This window comes from Cygnus atratus, chromosome 1 (assembly GCF_013377495.2).
Source record: "Cygnus atratus isolate AKBS03 ecotype Queensland, Australia chromosome 1, CAtr_DNAZoo_HiC_assembly, whole genome shotgun sequence".
In the NCBI taxonomy this organism is placed as follows: Eukaryota; Metazoa; Chordata; class Aves; order Anseriformes; family Anatidae; genus Cygnus; species Cygnus atratus.
Genome location: NC_066362.1, coordinates 66,114,163 through 66,129,802, shown reverse-complemented (window position 1 = coordinate 66,129,802; position 15,640 = coordinate 66,114,163). Strand labels below are relative to the sequence as shown.

The 15,640-nt window shown below is 46.5% G+C and overlaps 1 protein-coding gene across 1 annotated transcript in view; it reads right to left on the bottom strand.

Annotated features, from left to right (window-relative positions):
• Window positions 1–15,640, bottom strand: part of LOC118250102 (chromatin remodeling regulator CECR2) — a 93,238-nt gene that overhangs the window by 23,206 nt on the left and 54,392 nt on the right. The window contains exons 3-5 of the mRNA XM_035550799.2: window positions 1,477–1,660; window positions 607–746; window positions 19–123 (exon numbers count right to left, since the gene is read on the bottom strand). Of these exons, the coding sequence (XP_035406692.2) occupies window positions 19–123; window positions 607–746; window positions 1,477–1,660 (429 nt within the window). The remainder of the gene's footprint in view (window positions 1–18; window positions 124–606; window positions 747–1,476; window positions 1,661–15,640) is intronic.

Here is a 15,640-nt window from a genome sequence, read left to right as displayed (position 1 = left end):
GGAACCACCTTTCCATACCTCAGCAAATTTTCCTCCAGTAGTTTTTTCCGCTTAGGGGGTCGCCCTCGTCTCTTGCCTGTTTTCCCAGGAACATTTGGGGTGTTTGTCTGCCCCCCACACCCCCTGCAAAACAGCAAAACCACCATGAAATATCTACTGAGCACAGGAACCGCGGCTGGCAGGGAGGGAGAAGGGCAGGGAAATCAGAACAGCTGCTAGGAACCAAACCGAAGGAGGGATTATATCAGATGGGGAGGGAGGGGAAAAGACGAGGGCTTCCCCCTTGCTGGGAGCCTGCTCTGGGAGCCGCCGGTGTGGTGCGGGGCAGACAGCGAGGAATGCGGTGGGGCAGGCAGCATCGCTCCGCAGCAGGCTCTCCTGGTGCCACAAAGGCTGCAGGCTGGCTCCGGCACAATGCGCCACGCGGGGCAGCTCACAGTCTGCTTGGCAACTTCGCTCTCACCCCGCACCACCGCGGCCTCTCGTTCCCAGCCGCCCCCCCGGGACAACAGCAGTCAGGCGGAGTCCCCTCCGGTCGGGATGGCCTTGCCGCCCCCCTCCCACCATGCCCCTGCTTGGGCACAGGGGCATTTGAGGGGCTGTTACCTGTCTGGAGCCAGCTCTCCGTTGGTTTTCGCCTGCACCGGGTCCTCCTTGTACATCCGCGTGCCGTAGAAGTACCAGTACAGGGCACCGCTGCTGTCCTCGCCCAGCGGCTCCACACGGAGGCTGTCGGCGTCCAAGCCCTGTGCCCACAGGGAGCCCCCCGCCAGACAGTGACAAGTTGAAAAGCGGCCACATTGTCACACAAAACACGATGACACCCCTCCACAAACACCTCCCTCCCTCCCACCATGCCACAACAGCAGTACAGCTGCTCCTCCAGGCCGATCTGGGAAAATGTTACTCCAGGGGGAAGGCAACGTTCGCTCTCCGTCTAAGGAGGGATTGAGATTGGCATCTCTAATTTGAATGGCCTCCCTCGTTTTAACATTTCATCTCTGGTGCTCCTGACAGCGAAGGTCTAATTAGCTCTGGCGACAGTCACGCACAGCCCTGAGAAGCTCCCTCCCCCTCCCCACCACCCTTCCCCCAGCCCCCGGTGCACTTCAGCCCCATCCTTTCATCTCACACCATCCCTCAGCGGCACAGCCCCAGCTCGCCCAGCCCTGCCATCGCAGTTGGAGCATCTCCAAATTCAGTCTTCTCAGGAAGAGTAGCCAACGAAACCAATTTACTTGTATTACAAACACATCCCTGTAGAACAAGAGCCCTGGGAGCAGTCCTGCATGTTTGCCTTGGTTCACCTGCAAGGTAAGGGTTGGGGAACGAGATGGGGAACCCCTTCCCTACAGCACCACCAAGTACCTGGCCTAAAAATTCACTTAACAGTGGCATCCTCTCCCTTCTCAAGAAGATTCCCTAATCTGGCCCAGCTCCTGCAGCCCCATGTTTTTCTCCAGCTGCCCAACACACCTTGAGGAGGTCGAAGACATCATCTGCATCGAGCCGGTAGTCACAGAGGCGGTGCAGGATCTCGACCCGGGTGCGCAGGGGCAGCTCCTGGAAGGTGGACTCCCGCAGGGGGTTGGGTTTCCCTTCCTCCAGCTCCCAGCGGTAGTTGATGATGTCCTCCAGGTAGCTGTGAAACGTCTGGGATCTGACCAAGGAAACAAATGCCCACACACACTCACTGTAGTTTGCCTGGAGCAACTCGAATACATGCACTGCAAAGACAGGTAGTGCTTGAAGGAGAAGCGTGCCCTGCGATGGTTACAGTTAACTGCAGCTCTGTAACTCAGGTTTTCAAGACAGAGCGATCTAGTTGCAACACCATGGGATTTCACATTATACACAGACAGCTTAGCTTGCAGGACTCAATGACTTATTTCTTTCCAAGCTGAAAGAACAAGCTAAACATGATCCCACCCCATCCTCTTTCCGTTCCTGCAGGCCCTGCCTTGTGCTAGCACCAACATCGACCCTTTGCTAAACCAGGATGCAACGAAGCGCATGAGTCTGATCCCCTTCTGCCTCTCTCCATCTCATGCAGATACCCTTATCTTCACTTTTCCATTTGCTCCTCACATCTGCCATTGCTAAACCCTGCTCGTCCCTCTCCAATAATTTTCCATGCCCTAGTTCTGTGGTTTGAAACTTCTTGTAGCTGATCTTCTCTGCCACCACCACTTCCTCCCTGCTCCATTACCATATGCTTCCCACACTCCTGTAGCAGCCCCTGTTCCCCTCACCCTTGGTCCCCAAATGTGCTGACATTTTCTGCCCATTCCACCACCTGTGGCTCTGGCAGGACAACTGCGCAGTTAATGCATTCGGCTCGGGCCCTGCTACACAACAAGGTTTGCTTCCAACATGAGTGGACCTCCTGAGCAGGGTTCAGCCTAGAGGACTCTCTTCTCTCAAGTCTCCCAGGTTATCAAATTGAACATTTGAGCTCTTCAGCACTACCACGAAAATGGTCTCTCTCATTTGCCAGCTGGGCCACATTAAATCCTCTTTTCTTTGCCAGCAGTTCACCACATAACCCAAAGAAACACATATTTCTTACTCTCATCTGACATTGAGGATAAATGTTCCTATCTGACATATATCAAATTGCTGGTGGAGCTTAAGGCTAAAAGAGCTCCTGCCTATATTTTATGGAGAGCTTATTCTGACTGCTGAAAGTTTCAGGGGAGGGTATGAAAAAGGGCTGGGGATATGCATCCCTAAACATAAAATGTGTCCCTAAACATAAAATTTCATGCCAAGATCTTTCCATATGACTTTGACACCTGAGACTTTCCAGTCTCTTTTAGTCTGCTAGCACTGTGCCCTGAGCACAGAGAAGGGGACCCCCCCATACCCCAGCCATTCCTGCACACACGGGAAGTCCATATGCCAGCAAGAACACCACTGGGTACACATTCCCACCAGCTCTCAAAAAGGCAGCTCAACTTGATAGGTTTTTGGCACAAACTGATTACTCTATATGATTAATGGAACTGTGCCAGCACTACAGAATTGCATTTGCCTGAGAAATTGCTAACTACCACAAAAGCTATTATTTTTAAACAAAGACATAGAGGAGCGTGATCCAACTGGAAGAAGATCGTCAAAGTCAATATGAAGTTAGCTATTAGACAGGGGGGTTCACACGTTTGGTAAAGACTGGACTTCCTTTACAAGGACCGTGACTGGACAGTGAGACTGCAAGAACGAGGGAACAGATGCCACATGATTCCTCAAGCCACGTCCACCTGGCAGCGTTTCCCTTCCTCCTCAGATGGAGAGAAGTTGATGTTACCACCCCGCAGATTGCTCCCCACCAACCCGCTTCTTTCTGACGTCAAATGGAAACTTACCTCCCAGAGCTAACTCCTCTCACCGGATGAGTTTTATCACCCCCTGGTTGTATTTAACAACAGATGCTCAAATGTACCTGGATCTAGTGCCTTTTACAGCCTGGAGTTTGTTCTTTTCTGCATGACACGAGCAGATTGTTGGTATTTCCAAGTGTCATTGTTTTGCCCCACTAATATCAGCAATCAAACGCAACTTGAAACAATTCACAGTATTTGGTCACACAATAAAGACGACTGCTCCGTGAAATGATTTCTGTGCTGTCTCAAGTAATAATTTTAGGGAAAAAATACAGAAACTATACTTTCTCAAATGAAATATTCAATGCACAACGCATCTACCTTAAGTCGCTGTGCATTTCCACAGTGACTTCCTCATACCTCAAGACCTAATCCAACTTGCCAATGACTTCAACTTGGCAAAAAGCGTGATACTAGATTCTCTGTATAATCTTTTTGTCTTTGGGAGTGCTACTCGATCACAGAGAGCTTAAATACAAAATATTTACTGAAACCATCGCATATATGTATAAAGACACATTTGACTCAAGCTTTCAGAACAGAAACAGTGAGAATATCCTTTCCTGAAAGAAGGCCAACACCCATATTCAGATGCTTAGCCCTTTGTGGAAAGGGTATGTAGTATCTCCAACAGCATCTGAGTTACAGCACCCTGAGCTCATTTTGGCAGATCTGATACAGAGTGTCTGTTTATTTCCAGTAAAACAGACTGCAAAAACAGTTTTCCTAGGATCCTGAAAAACTAGTGGTGACATGGGATGCCAGGAAGAAGCAACAAAGGGAACAGAGCTTTGACCTGTTAGCCTTCTGGCTAAATCTTTTTCTACAAAAAACAGGGGAAAGGTATGCATCAGACAGATACTCTTACCACTTGCATGAGTTCACTGATCTTGCTCTACCATTTCAACTACTCTCAAAGAAAACTGATCCAGGAAGCCCCTCAATTCCAGAAGATCATCTGAAATCTTTGCCTATGTAACTCTCATTTCCCCTGGGGACAGGCTCTGTTGACTTAACCAATTTGGTTTGAGTTTGACTTTCACATAAGTGGCTAACACTAGAAATTTCCGCCATCCACCCAGTGTCCGATACATTACAAGCTCTGTTCTCAAGAGTACTTTGAGTTCCTACCCCCATCAATTTTCAAAGACTGCTACTGTGCATTTGTCGCTTTGAATAAGGATAGAAATGAGAACCAGAGATGGGAACCAGATGTCTCAAGGAATTCCCAATCACTCTCAATCTTACCCAATTTATATTTTCACTCTTCATGGGGGCTGGCTTCTTTTCTCCAGACAAATGCGGGGTGCTCGTCTTCAACCTCTCTGCCACACCTACGGTTAGTCTCACTTGGCTGGTCTCTATTAAATTTCCCTTTGAAAAGGGTTTCTGAAACAGACCCCCTGGTTTGGAGGAGAAAATCTACAGGAAGCATAGCAATCTGTGAGAACTCTGCCCTTGGGGTTCTTCCCCATACAAAGCAGAAATGCTTGCGACTAATTGTTTAGCATTAGCCATAAAATCTAAAACCAAGAACCAGACAGACAGGGTCCTGGAGCGGAATGACGTGGATGCAGGCTGTCAAATACTATTTTTCAAGCTCTCAAAAAAGACAGTGACACACCTGCATATTTGGCCAGTCCCACAGAGTCTCTGCTGCAGTTGAGAACCTCCAAAAACCTTTTTATAGGCAACAAGAAGGCAGGGAGGAGATCGCTGAGATGAGACAGAGGTCTCTCTTCTCCCAGGGTTCTCAGCATCACTGGGACTTTTAACAAGATTCAACCAACAAAAGCAATGTTAAACAAGCAATATCTTTTCTTTTCTCCGCAAATCACATGGAGGAATGGGTTGGTGCATGCACACATTCTGTCTCAGGAAACATATCCAAAGGAAAATCAACTCTTCCCTGAAGTAAATTGGAGTTCCTAGAAACTACTTGAGAGACCATGGCCCACAATGACTGTCACTGTTTCTCCCCCTTCTCTCTTCCCCTGCCACACAGCAATAACAATCTTCCACACAGCTCATTAGCAAAGGAAAACTATTAGAGAAATCACCTCCAAGAGGTCAGAAGAGTTACTTCAGAACATTCTGTGACTGAAATTTCTTCCTTCCCCCAGAGAGGTATTCTCCCCGTCCCAACTTCACTAGCCTCTCTCTGCACCTTTAATGTTTCAGAAAACAAGGCAAGGTTAACCTCACTTGTCACTGCATCGCCTACTTTGCAGTTGCCACCCAACACACAAAGCAATTTGGATAACTGCAGTGGGGAAGTGGTGGGATGGTAAATATGTATCTATGCAATACATCTGAGTGGATGCAGCTGATTTCTCTCATGAACCCAACATAATTTTCATCCCTGACTGTGAAACCACTGGGCTGTTGTCATAGGTCCCTACCTTTTTTGCAATGATTTTCAAGGGGCTCAAGCTGAATTGTACCTGTAGTTGAAAGTTTTTATCATACATTGTGGACCTCTATACATATAAAGGAAATCTGGGACACAGGGAAGGACACGACCTAGCACATCAGTGTCAAAGGGGAGAAATAACTGCAGACAATTCACAAGAGTACTGGCGAGGCTGCGGCTCAAGTTGCCTGTGATCTTTAGCAGCAGCTGCAAAAAAATCAGGGCATAAAGACGGCAAGAGCAAGGCTAAGGAGGGGCTCCTCCCCAACATGGGTATCAGCGTCCAGAACGGTCGGAGAAATTATACACCCCCCGAGAGCCCAGCGCCGCAGCCCGACCATCTGCCGACCGGCTGCCTCTCCGAAGAGGGAGGTTTCTCTGCGCTCCGGGGAAGGGGAGCTGGGGACTCCTCCCCCCTGGCCATCCCAGTTCTGCAGCCTGTCTCTGTGGCTTGCCCTGCTCTCGGAGGCACCCTTCCCACCGCATGGGGTTCTGCTGCTCTGGGCCATGTTCTGAAAAGCGAGGCCAGCGCATGGAGCAAGCCCCCGTCCTGGTGCTTACATGCCTCCCCGAGGGCCTCCTTTGGAGGCTGCTGAAAGAGTGAAAACCTCACGGGGTTGACGAGATACGTAAGAAAAAATTGTTCGGAGCTTCTGGTGAGCTCTGTTGGGAGAAGACAGCTGCTCGCAGGGACTCCAGCCCCACAGATGCCCTGTAGGGCAAATGCGACGTGAAATTCCTCCTGAGTGAACCCAGTACAGCTAGGGCTACAGCTACGCACATACACGCACGCACACTTGCTTGTTTGTTGCTTTTTTTTTTGTTGTTTCAATCCTCATGCTGAAAGGAAGCAAAGTCACTTGTGCTTTTAGTTTTAAAGTCTCCAAAGTACATCAAATCTTGGCTAGGAAACTGTAAACAAAATCAAGCCAAAAAAACAAAAGCAAAAACAAACACTGATTCAGTAAGAGAGTCCCCGTGTCAATCTGCACTTCCCGCAGGCAGGGTGCCACGGCCCAAGTATGGAATTACTGTCACAGCATACTTCCCTACGCGGTCTACTGCTGCCAATTTTGTTACAATTTTGTTACTCCCCCCCCTCACCACTTCAATTAAAAAACAAAACAAAAAAAGAAAACAAAACTACAAAACAAAAACAAACCAAAAGAAAACCCCACAAAATCCCCGACGCCATGAGAACAAATATTGGATAAAAAGAAACATTAGGATAAGGAGCTGAAAACACTGGAGACAAAAATCTCTCACCGATGCTCAGATACTGCTGGCACATGCAGATAAGCCTTCTGAAAGTTCAGATGCCATATAATTGCCTGGACCCACTAGCAAGAGTATCTATCATGTTGACAGTGTTTTAAGTTTCGTTTCATTTAATTTACAAAATGCAACGGAAGAGTAAATACTGGAACGCTCTTGAGCTAAACCTGCTGGGAAAATGGCAAGCCTGACCTATGTCTTATCCCAGACAGTGCATTGTTTTGCACTGAGATTAAAACCAAGAACCCTGACCAAACCAGAGGAGGAGAGAGAGCAGGAACAATAATAGGCCACCTCCACCTTCTACCTAAGGTATTTTCAAAGTAGTATGTGGGAGGGAAATGGAAAACAAGACTGGGAGAGCTCAACCTTTCTCTGAAAGACTATTTATTTGAACGGGAATAGAATTACTCTTGTAGTTCCCTTTACAGAGTTCACCAGTAAGAAAAATAATAGAGGTGATACATTTATCCTATAAAAGCTTTAAAAGCTAAAAAAGGCTTGGATTCCCTCAGCCACCCAGAATAACCAATGCTTACAAGGGTCTCAGTAATATGTGGAAAAAAGACTTATAGGGTATCTAATTCACACTGCATGAGAGAACTGTTTTTGCCTCTGTGATCTCTCTAGTTAAAAGAAACAACAAAAAAAATCAAGGTCTCATCAGAACAGACGTTTTATCACAGAATTAATTTTACGGACTGAAGATATTTCACCTTATGGGCTGGCACCTTTTAAGTTCTGAATTGGCAAGAAGGCACCAGCTTGGTGTTGGGAGTCACTCAGGTGTTAATGAGAGCACTAACTGACAGATGGCATTCAGGATATTCCCCCCTCTCCAGTGAAGACAGTTTCTTTGCTACAGTAGAGATTGGGAAAGCTTAATTCTTAACAAGCATACAATGCTTCGGCACAAAGGCAAGCCCACTAGAAGGTAATGGGAAGGATTCAGGGTTTGCTGGGATGACCTCAGTCAAACATCATTAACAGGGTCAGGAGAAGCAAAGCCTATTTCAGAAGAAAAAATAATGTAAGGGCCCCCAAGATCAATCTATCCTGGCTTGTCAGAAAGAGAAAGCTTAGGCTGACCTCAGAAGCAATATGAGTTACTACTACCAGCCTGACCTTGAGCTCTCATGTAACAATGGAGACTTTTTTTTTTACTGTATTAATGAGCTTTCTTATCTGAGGTGGGGGGAGGAAGGCTTATGGACCGGTTTGTACTTTACCTTCAAACCATTTACCTTACTCAGAAACTAAGTCAGGCATGATGCAGGGGGGAAAGAAGATACTATCTCATCCTTCTGGTAGGGAAAAAAGGGTTGGATAAGGTATATTCCCTATTTCCTTCCAAGCCCTCTGCGTGCAGCTCACTTGGAAGGTGTGCAAGCCAACATAAGGCACGTACTCCTCAGTCCATGGGCCAGCTTGTCACCAGGGCAATCAGACTGGCAGAGACTCAAGGGCAATAAGCACCTTGAAAGGCCTCTCCTCAAAATGTTTCACCACAGCAGAGCAAAGTGACCGAGGAGATGGAGTTCCAGGACCCACGACCTCAAGCTTTAACAACCATGTTTCGTTTCCAATCCAACCGGTGGCTTTCTGCATTGCTGGTGGGGACAGACCTCATGAATTCCAGCCAGGGAAGGAGTAACTCGTGGCCCCACCAAACCTGTGGCAGACCTCGGCAAGGTCCAAGCCTGACAGAACCCCTAGGATAGAGGAAACAAACACCCAGCCTTGCCCTGCTTTTTTCAGTGTCCTCTTGAGTCATACCTTGAGAAAACCAGCTGACCTACAAGGGGCTGTGAACAAAAGGAGGACAATTTACATTAATGGGCCCTGAATAAGACCACAAAATAGGAAAAAATAAAATAAAATAAATCAAACTGGACTGATCAAACCTCCAGAGTGAAGCTGCTTCTCCCGCAGTCAAAAAGAGAGCAGAGATTGATGGAGTACAAGGCCATCACAGGCATGTATAGGCTTGCCTCCTCTGCTTACTTTCAGCTAGAGCTAGTTTTCTGAATGCAGACACTGCCCAAACCTCGAGCAATTCTGTGGCTTACCTGTGTGGCCATTCAGGAGCATTGGCAGTGAGGGAGAGGAGAAAAAATATTGAAGAATCGGAGTATGGATTGCACTGAGCTCTAAACACACTGGTCTCTGTCCTCACCTTTGCTGAACATGCGAAGACATTCTTTCTACATTAAAACCACAATTTTGTCTCAAACCACAGTGACAAAAAGTAGCTGGTTAGTAAACACTATGTAGCAGCAGCTCTTCTCTAAAGTAGTCTGGTTTAACCCTGTATTGGGCAGTCTGAAGTATGAGTGATCAGAGGTTTCCACATCACCAAAAGATACAGCTAAACTTTCCACAAAAATACAGGACAGCAGAATAAACTCAGCATGTCCTGTTCCCTGCCACTCACCTGTCCATCTCACAACCTGCTCAAACGCGGCACTGAGACCACCACCATGAACAGGCTGAAGAAATGCCTAGAGGTGACATCACGGTTCTCGTGTAACTTAGGACCTTTCCTCCAACGTGACAACACAAAGCTAGGACAGGAGGCTCTCCAGCAGAAGGGCTGCTTGATCTTAATAAGGATATCTAATTGACGTGGTTGGATGCTATGGAATCCACCGTCTTCCCAGGTGAACTCAAAAGCTATTCATATTCAGGAGAAGAAAGAACATGCTCAGAAAAAAAAAGCTGTCAGCAGCTATAAGTACTCCAATCCTGCTCCTCATCTTCCTCCATCTTACTCTGAGCAATCTTCCATAGAATAAGCACTGGGGAAGCTGGAAGGGGAGCTGGCAGATATGCCGTATCCCACAGAGAAGCAGAATAGGAACAGCTATGGAGCGAGGCAGTGTCTCCAGGGAGGCTGAGAGAATGGAGAGCTGATGTGGGCTGTCTAGTCTAATAAGGGATCACACCACAGGAGCATGTGCTGGCTTGACAGAAGCAAGTGCAGCCACTTAACCTGGATATGACAGCAGAAGTGGGGGCGTTGCTTTGCTACCCCCTCAAAAAGGGGAGCACAAAGAAAGAAGGAGAAGCCACAAGGTCACCCTAGCTGTTCACCCTTCAGGGAGGTTCCAGGTCTGCATGTACAGACTTCTCCTCACAGCCATGACAGGGAAACTGAGCAACCAGGGAAATTTCCAGCTTGGCCTCTTTAGCACTACACTCACCAACACCTGGATTAGATGGAGATGTCCCTTACCTGCTGTGAGACAATGTGTGCTGCCTTCCATCTCATACAGACCTATTTTCCCCTCGTGTGAGAACCATGAGGCAGTAGGTCCATCCCTCAAAAAAGAAGCCAGATCTAAGAACTGAACTCATCTCACAAGCCAATGCAGCAATAAGGCATGCTCCTCAGCTGTCTACAGTCCATGCTTTTCCTGTGATTCTGCCTTTATCTAGCAGCCACCCTATGCGCAACACAATGGCCGAGAGTGACTTGCTTGTTGTTTTGCTGAGGGGAGACAGAAAAGCAACAGAGATACTGGAGCTGATATAATGCTGTCCCATATCAGCGAGCTCTGAAATGGCCCTTCCCTTCGGCTGGCAAATGCTGGGACAGGCAGGAGTGCTGAGATAAGTGTCTATTTGATCTTCTCTCCCCCATTCACCCTGGATTTCTCACTGCTTTATGTTCACAAACCGCCAAGGCAGCTAATCAGTGCTCTGTGACCCCTGTTAATTGGGCTGTGAGAGAGAAAGGCAACACCGGCAGGAGAAATCACACATACCTGTTACTTTGAACTGTCCTGCCATTTTCCGTCTCCCTGCTTGCAGCGGCTCCAAGCACCCTCCTGTGAGCCAGGGCTGCTCTATTTTCATTGCCAACCCCAGGAGCAGCAGGAGGGGCCACAAGCATTATGTGTAGTTGTCCTACCTCTAACATCTCAACGTACAGGGAGGCAACAAAGAGGCATGCTCTATCTCCACCCCAGCTCCTCCTTCTAAGTGAGAAGGTGAAAGCGATTTTTGGTGAAGGAAACAATCCAAAAGGCATTGACAACTCTTATTCCACCTATGCCAAGTTGCTCCTCACCTATGCCAAGCTGCTCCTTACCTGCATCCTTGTTGCTCACCCTCTCCACACCAAAATATCAGGAAGAAATGACTAGATGCCCGGCATCCTTTCCCTGCCTCAAGAGAACAGCAGCCTATTTGGTCAAGTAAGCCACAGAAAGAAAGCAATTGGTTTGAAGATGTGAAACACTGAAGGACAGATGGGGTGGATTTGCCAATTCCAGTGGATTACACAGCATTTGGAGGATGAGGAAGACATGTATGGCTAACTAGATGCACACTGGCTGTGGGGGGACTGCATTTGAATTTTAAAGTATGAGCAAGGGTTGCTTGCACGTTTTTGTTGTTTGGCTAGGGAAGGGAAGAAATACAAATATGAACAACAACAAAACCAGAGCAGCCAGGAACACCCCAAGCAACAACTAAAAGCATTTGGTGGCAAAGGAAGAGAAAGTCCTGGGGGCAAAGGGGATGAACAGGAAGATGTGTACACTGCCCAGACAGAGCAAGAGAACATTAATGAGAAAATAAAACATAATGACTGTTTTTCACTGCCAGCTCAACCCTCCACTCAGACTCAGTGAGTCTCTGCACAGTCTCCACAAAGGGAAAATTTGTGCTCTCAACTTATGCAGGATTTTGGTATAGAGCTATGGACAGAAAGTAGTATTGACCGTAACTGAATACAAAGAGATAATTTGAGACAGTTTTAAAAATATTATTTTTCCTTAATTGTAACAACTGCATAAACATGGTCAAGTGTGATTATGCTATTTTCCACAGGTATTGCTGGGTTTGATTCAGGATGACTATGTTCAACCCAAAGGCATGTCTAAACTCACCTGCCCAGTTTTGCTAGCATACTAACCCTACATATATTCTGTACCTCACAGTTGATTCAAGTTTACCTTTAAGATACCACCCTGAAACTATTAGTCAAAAGGTGCAATAACAAGTCAGTTGCATTCAAGCATGAAGATGTACAACCCATGAGAGGAGCAAAGAGAGGTTTAAACTCCAAAAAGGAAATCAACTCTGTAATCAGCCACTAATACGCATTTCCCTACCACCCAAAAATACAGATCTCATTTCCTTGAGATATGGCTGAAATTCTAAAATGTGCATCTGGAAAGTCCTAGGAACCTTCAGAAAACTCCTGGTAAGATGGTCTGTCAGATATCCTGCCTGTCTGAGAGGGAAGACGACTTGAGTGCCTGCCAAGCAATGAAAGGTTTCTGCTTCTTTATCAGGGTTTGCACTAAGAGCAAAGATCATTCCCGGAAACGAGCACTGGATATTATAAAACAACAGTTGCCAAAAAAAATAAATCTAGTAATTGATAGAGGCAGGATACTAGGCGTTGAATAACATGGGATGCTCACTTTGATGGACAGTCCATCAGTCACAGGGAAGACGACAAGATGCACATCCCCAACAGTGTCTGATGCACTTTACCAGCCTTAAAGAATCAATCTGTTTAGCCAAGGGAGCCCAAGAAAGAGGCAATATCAGTTACTGAAGCTTTACCCAGAAAGGGAGGCAGAGCTGATACTAGAACAGGGGGTTACCATCCCGCATTGTGTTCAAAGTGGAAAAGGATCAAGGAAAGAAGTTATCTCAGCCCAAGCGCCTATAGCAAGTTAATGACAGAATTGAAAATTTCTTTGTATTGTGCCTGAAGGAAGTTTGTTGTTCAGGTGGCATGTAATACTGAGGAATATCCCAAGGGAGATGTCTAAGTGTATGTCATCTCTTACTATGTGAAGACATGGATCTTGGCTGGGAAAGGGCCCAGGAAAATGGCTTTCATTAAGCAATTAATTCCCCGGTATGCTAGCAAATAGGGTTGGAGAGATGAAGAGAGCCAGAACCCAGTGCTTCCCCACCTGAACAGATCCATCACTGCAGCTAGACTAGTAACATAATTTTTCCCTGACAGTGTGGCAAGATAAAGTAGCAAGAATCTCCTGAGACCCTAAAGTGCAGAGTTTTCTGCCAGGCTCAAAATCAGAATATGAGTAACAGAATGGCAGGAGGAAGAAGAGATGTCCAGAGGCACAGCATCAGCACCAGGATGCGTACTGGAGGCACTGGTGCATATACTGGTACTGACGGACAGGAAGGTAATGGTGCTGCGAAATCACGATGACCAATGCTGAGGTTAGTGACACTGGTGCACAAGGCAGAGGTACAGAGTAGGAGAGTGAGCTGAAGAGAGAATGCACTAATCCGTAGGGCACAGCTGGGCTCCTGGTGAAACATTAGATCACCAAAAGAAGATTAAGCAATACTGATGCCAAATTGGAGACTTTACAGGCGCATCAGCAGGCAGTAGGCTTGACAACACTGACAGACTTAATGGTATCAGTAAATTATGTCACTTTTGGATGCAACTGAAAAGCAAAAGAACCTAGGTTCTCCTCAGAGCGCACACACACGAAGCAATAAATCTGAGACACAGCAAATCCCAGGGTCAGTTTTAGAGCTTAAGGAGCAATTCCTAGGCTTTGAAACAAAACTGTCCGACCTGGACATTTTTGAGCACAAAGTAACAAAGGAAGGTATCTTCCTTTTGCAGATACTAGGCCAGATTTTTTTTTTTTTTAAGGGAGTCAGACAAAGGCAGAAAGGTCCCTAAGCAGAGTGAAGTTCTGATCTTGAAAGGCCCTGAAGCAGCAGGTGAGAGAGAAACTCCTCCAGTCTCAGCATGGACGGATGCCTCCCAGCACCCCCCAGGAATTCGGAATGCTGCGTTCTTCTCTGTGCAGCTTATCAGACACAGAGGATGGGAATCACTTATAGGCAAAAGTGATGCCACCACCAGGACAGTGTTTGATGCCTGGGGGCTTCTGCATTGCTTCTCTGTCAAGCACCTTGGGCTTCGAATAACAAAACAGTACCTTGAGGGATCAAAAAGAAAAAAGGGGAAGAAAGAACCAGTGTTAGAATCATTTATTAATCAACCCAAGAATTATTTATAGGTTATTAGATACAATAAAAAAGGAGAGAGAAGGATCTGGGTGCTCAAGAGGCAAACAACAAGTACCTTGGAGAAAGCTAGCTCTGTCCATCAGTGTTGGGGTGATGGATAATGCTGGGGTGGAATGGGAGGCCTGGTAAGATGCAGCCTGACAGCTACCACCTTGAAGGGTCCTGCTAAGGCAGGCTTTGACTCATATCCTGGGTGTATAGCCAGAGCATACCGAGCTGACTTGGAAGAGATGCTCAGTCCTTAAGGGAAGGATCTCTGCTGCCACACAGACACAATTACATGTGAGAATTGCTGTTACACAGTCTGCTCTTCTTGCACTGCTTTCACGTGCATGCTTTGACTCTTAAGGCATCAAGTTATTTCCTCCTTTTTGTGTCTTACTGTGTTTGATCTTGACAACCAACCACACGCTGTGTACGCCCAACAACAAGCCGCTCCAGAGGTTATGAAGATTAAACCATAGTAGTTTCTATCTCAGGAGGGATGAACACAGCCTTCTGGATGGTCCAGGATAAAGGAACATACCAGGAACATACCTAAAACCCGACTTTCACCTGCTGACTTGATATGACAGCAAAGGCTTTGGTCCATTTGTGATTTCTCTTCTCCTACCGACTACCTTCACCTGCACCTAACCATGCTTCAGCTCGTGCTTGCTACTTTTTATCTGTATACTTCTTTCTTTCTACAACTGTTATTTGATGGTGACACTCTTTGCAAAGAAATGCAGATCAACTCCTTGGAGCTGATTAACTGAAGACCAACCCAAACACATCTCCTATATTCTGAAAGAGCAAATAAGAATAAGGCTCACTGTGCTCCACATTCAGACTGTAAGAGGATCATTACTTACTATTCATTCCTGGATCCTTGAAGAACAAGTGAAGCCAGCTTAATGCTGCATTGTTTATTCTTAGTGCCCATCAACAGAAAGCATGCTCCCAATTCATAGCCATAAGGAAACACAACAGTACTGCTGCACCATAAGCTCTTCTGATTGTTTAGGGGTTGTAGAGAGGACCTTAGGGTGTTACAGTGGATGGAGCACTGGGGGGAAGAAGCTGGAGTTACTGTGATGATGACGATGGGGAAATAGGACACATGCGTGTATTATGGCACAAGTCCATAGGAAACAAATCATTATTTGCCTTGCTGCTCATAGAAAAATATGCTTAATGTAGGAGAAAAGAGTCTCTTTTGGGGCAAAATTACCTAGCATGGGGTTGCCTTGTAGCAAACAAGCTTAACAAATTCATTTCCTAGAACCAGCCAAACAGATTAATGATTTTGGGGGACAATGAGTAACAACAAGCTTTTACAGATAAACAAGTGGGTCCTCAAGAAAACCCGTTCAGGATTTGTTTCAGAATGGGTTTTTCCTCTTCTTTTCTCCAAAGTTTCAGCTACTACACTGCTTGAGCCAGAAGAGAACTGAGTAAGGATGGAAGATAAAATGAGATAAAACTAAAAGCATAGATGACTTGGAACAGAGACTTGATGTGACACATCAAATCACTGTAGCAG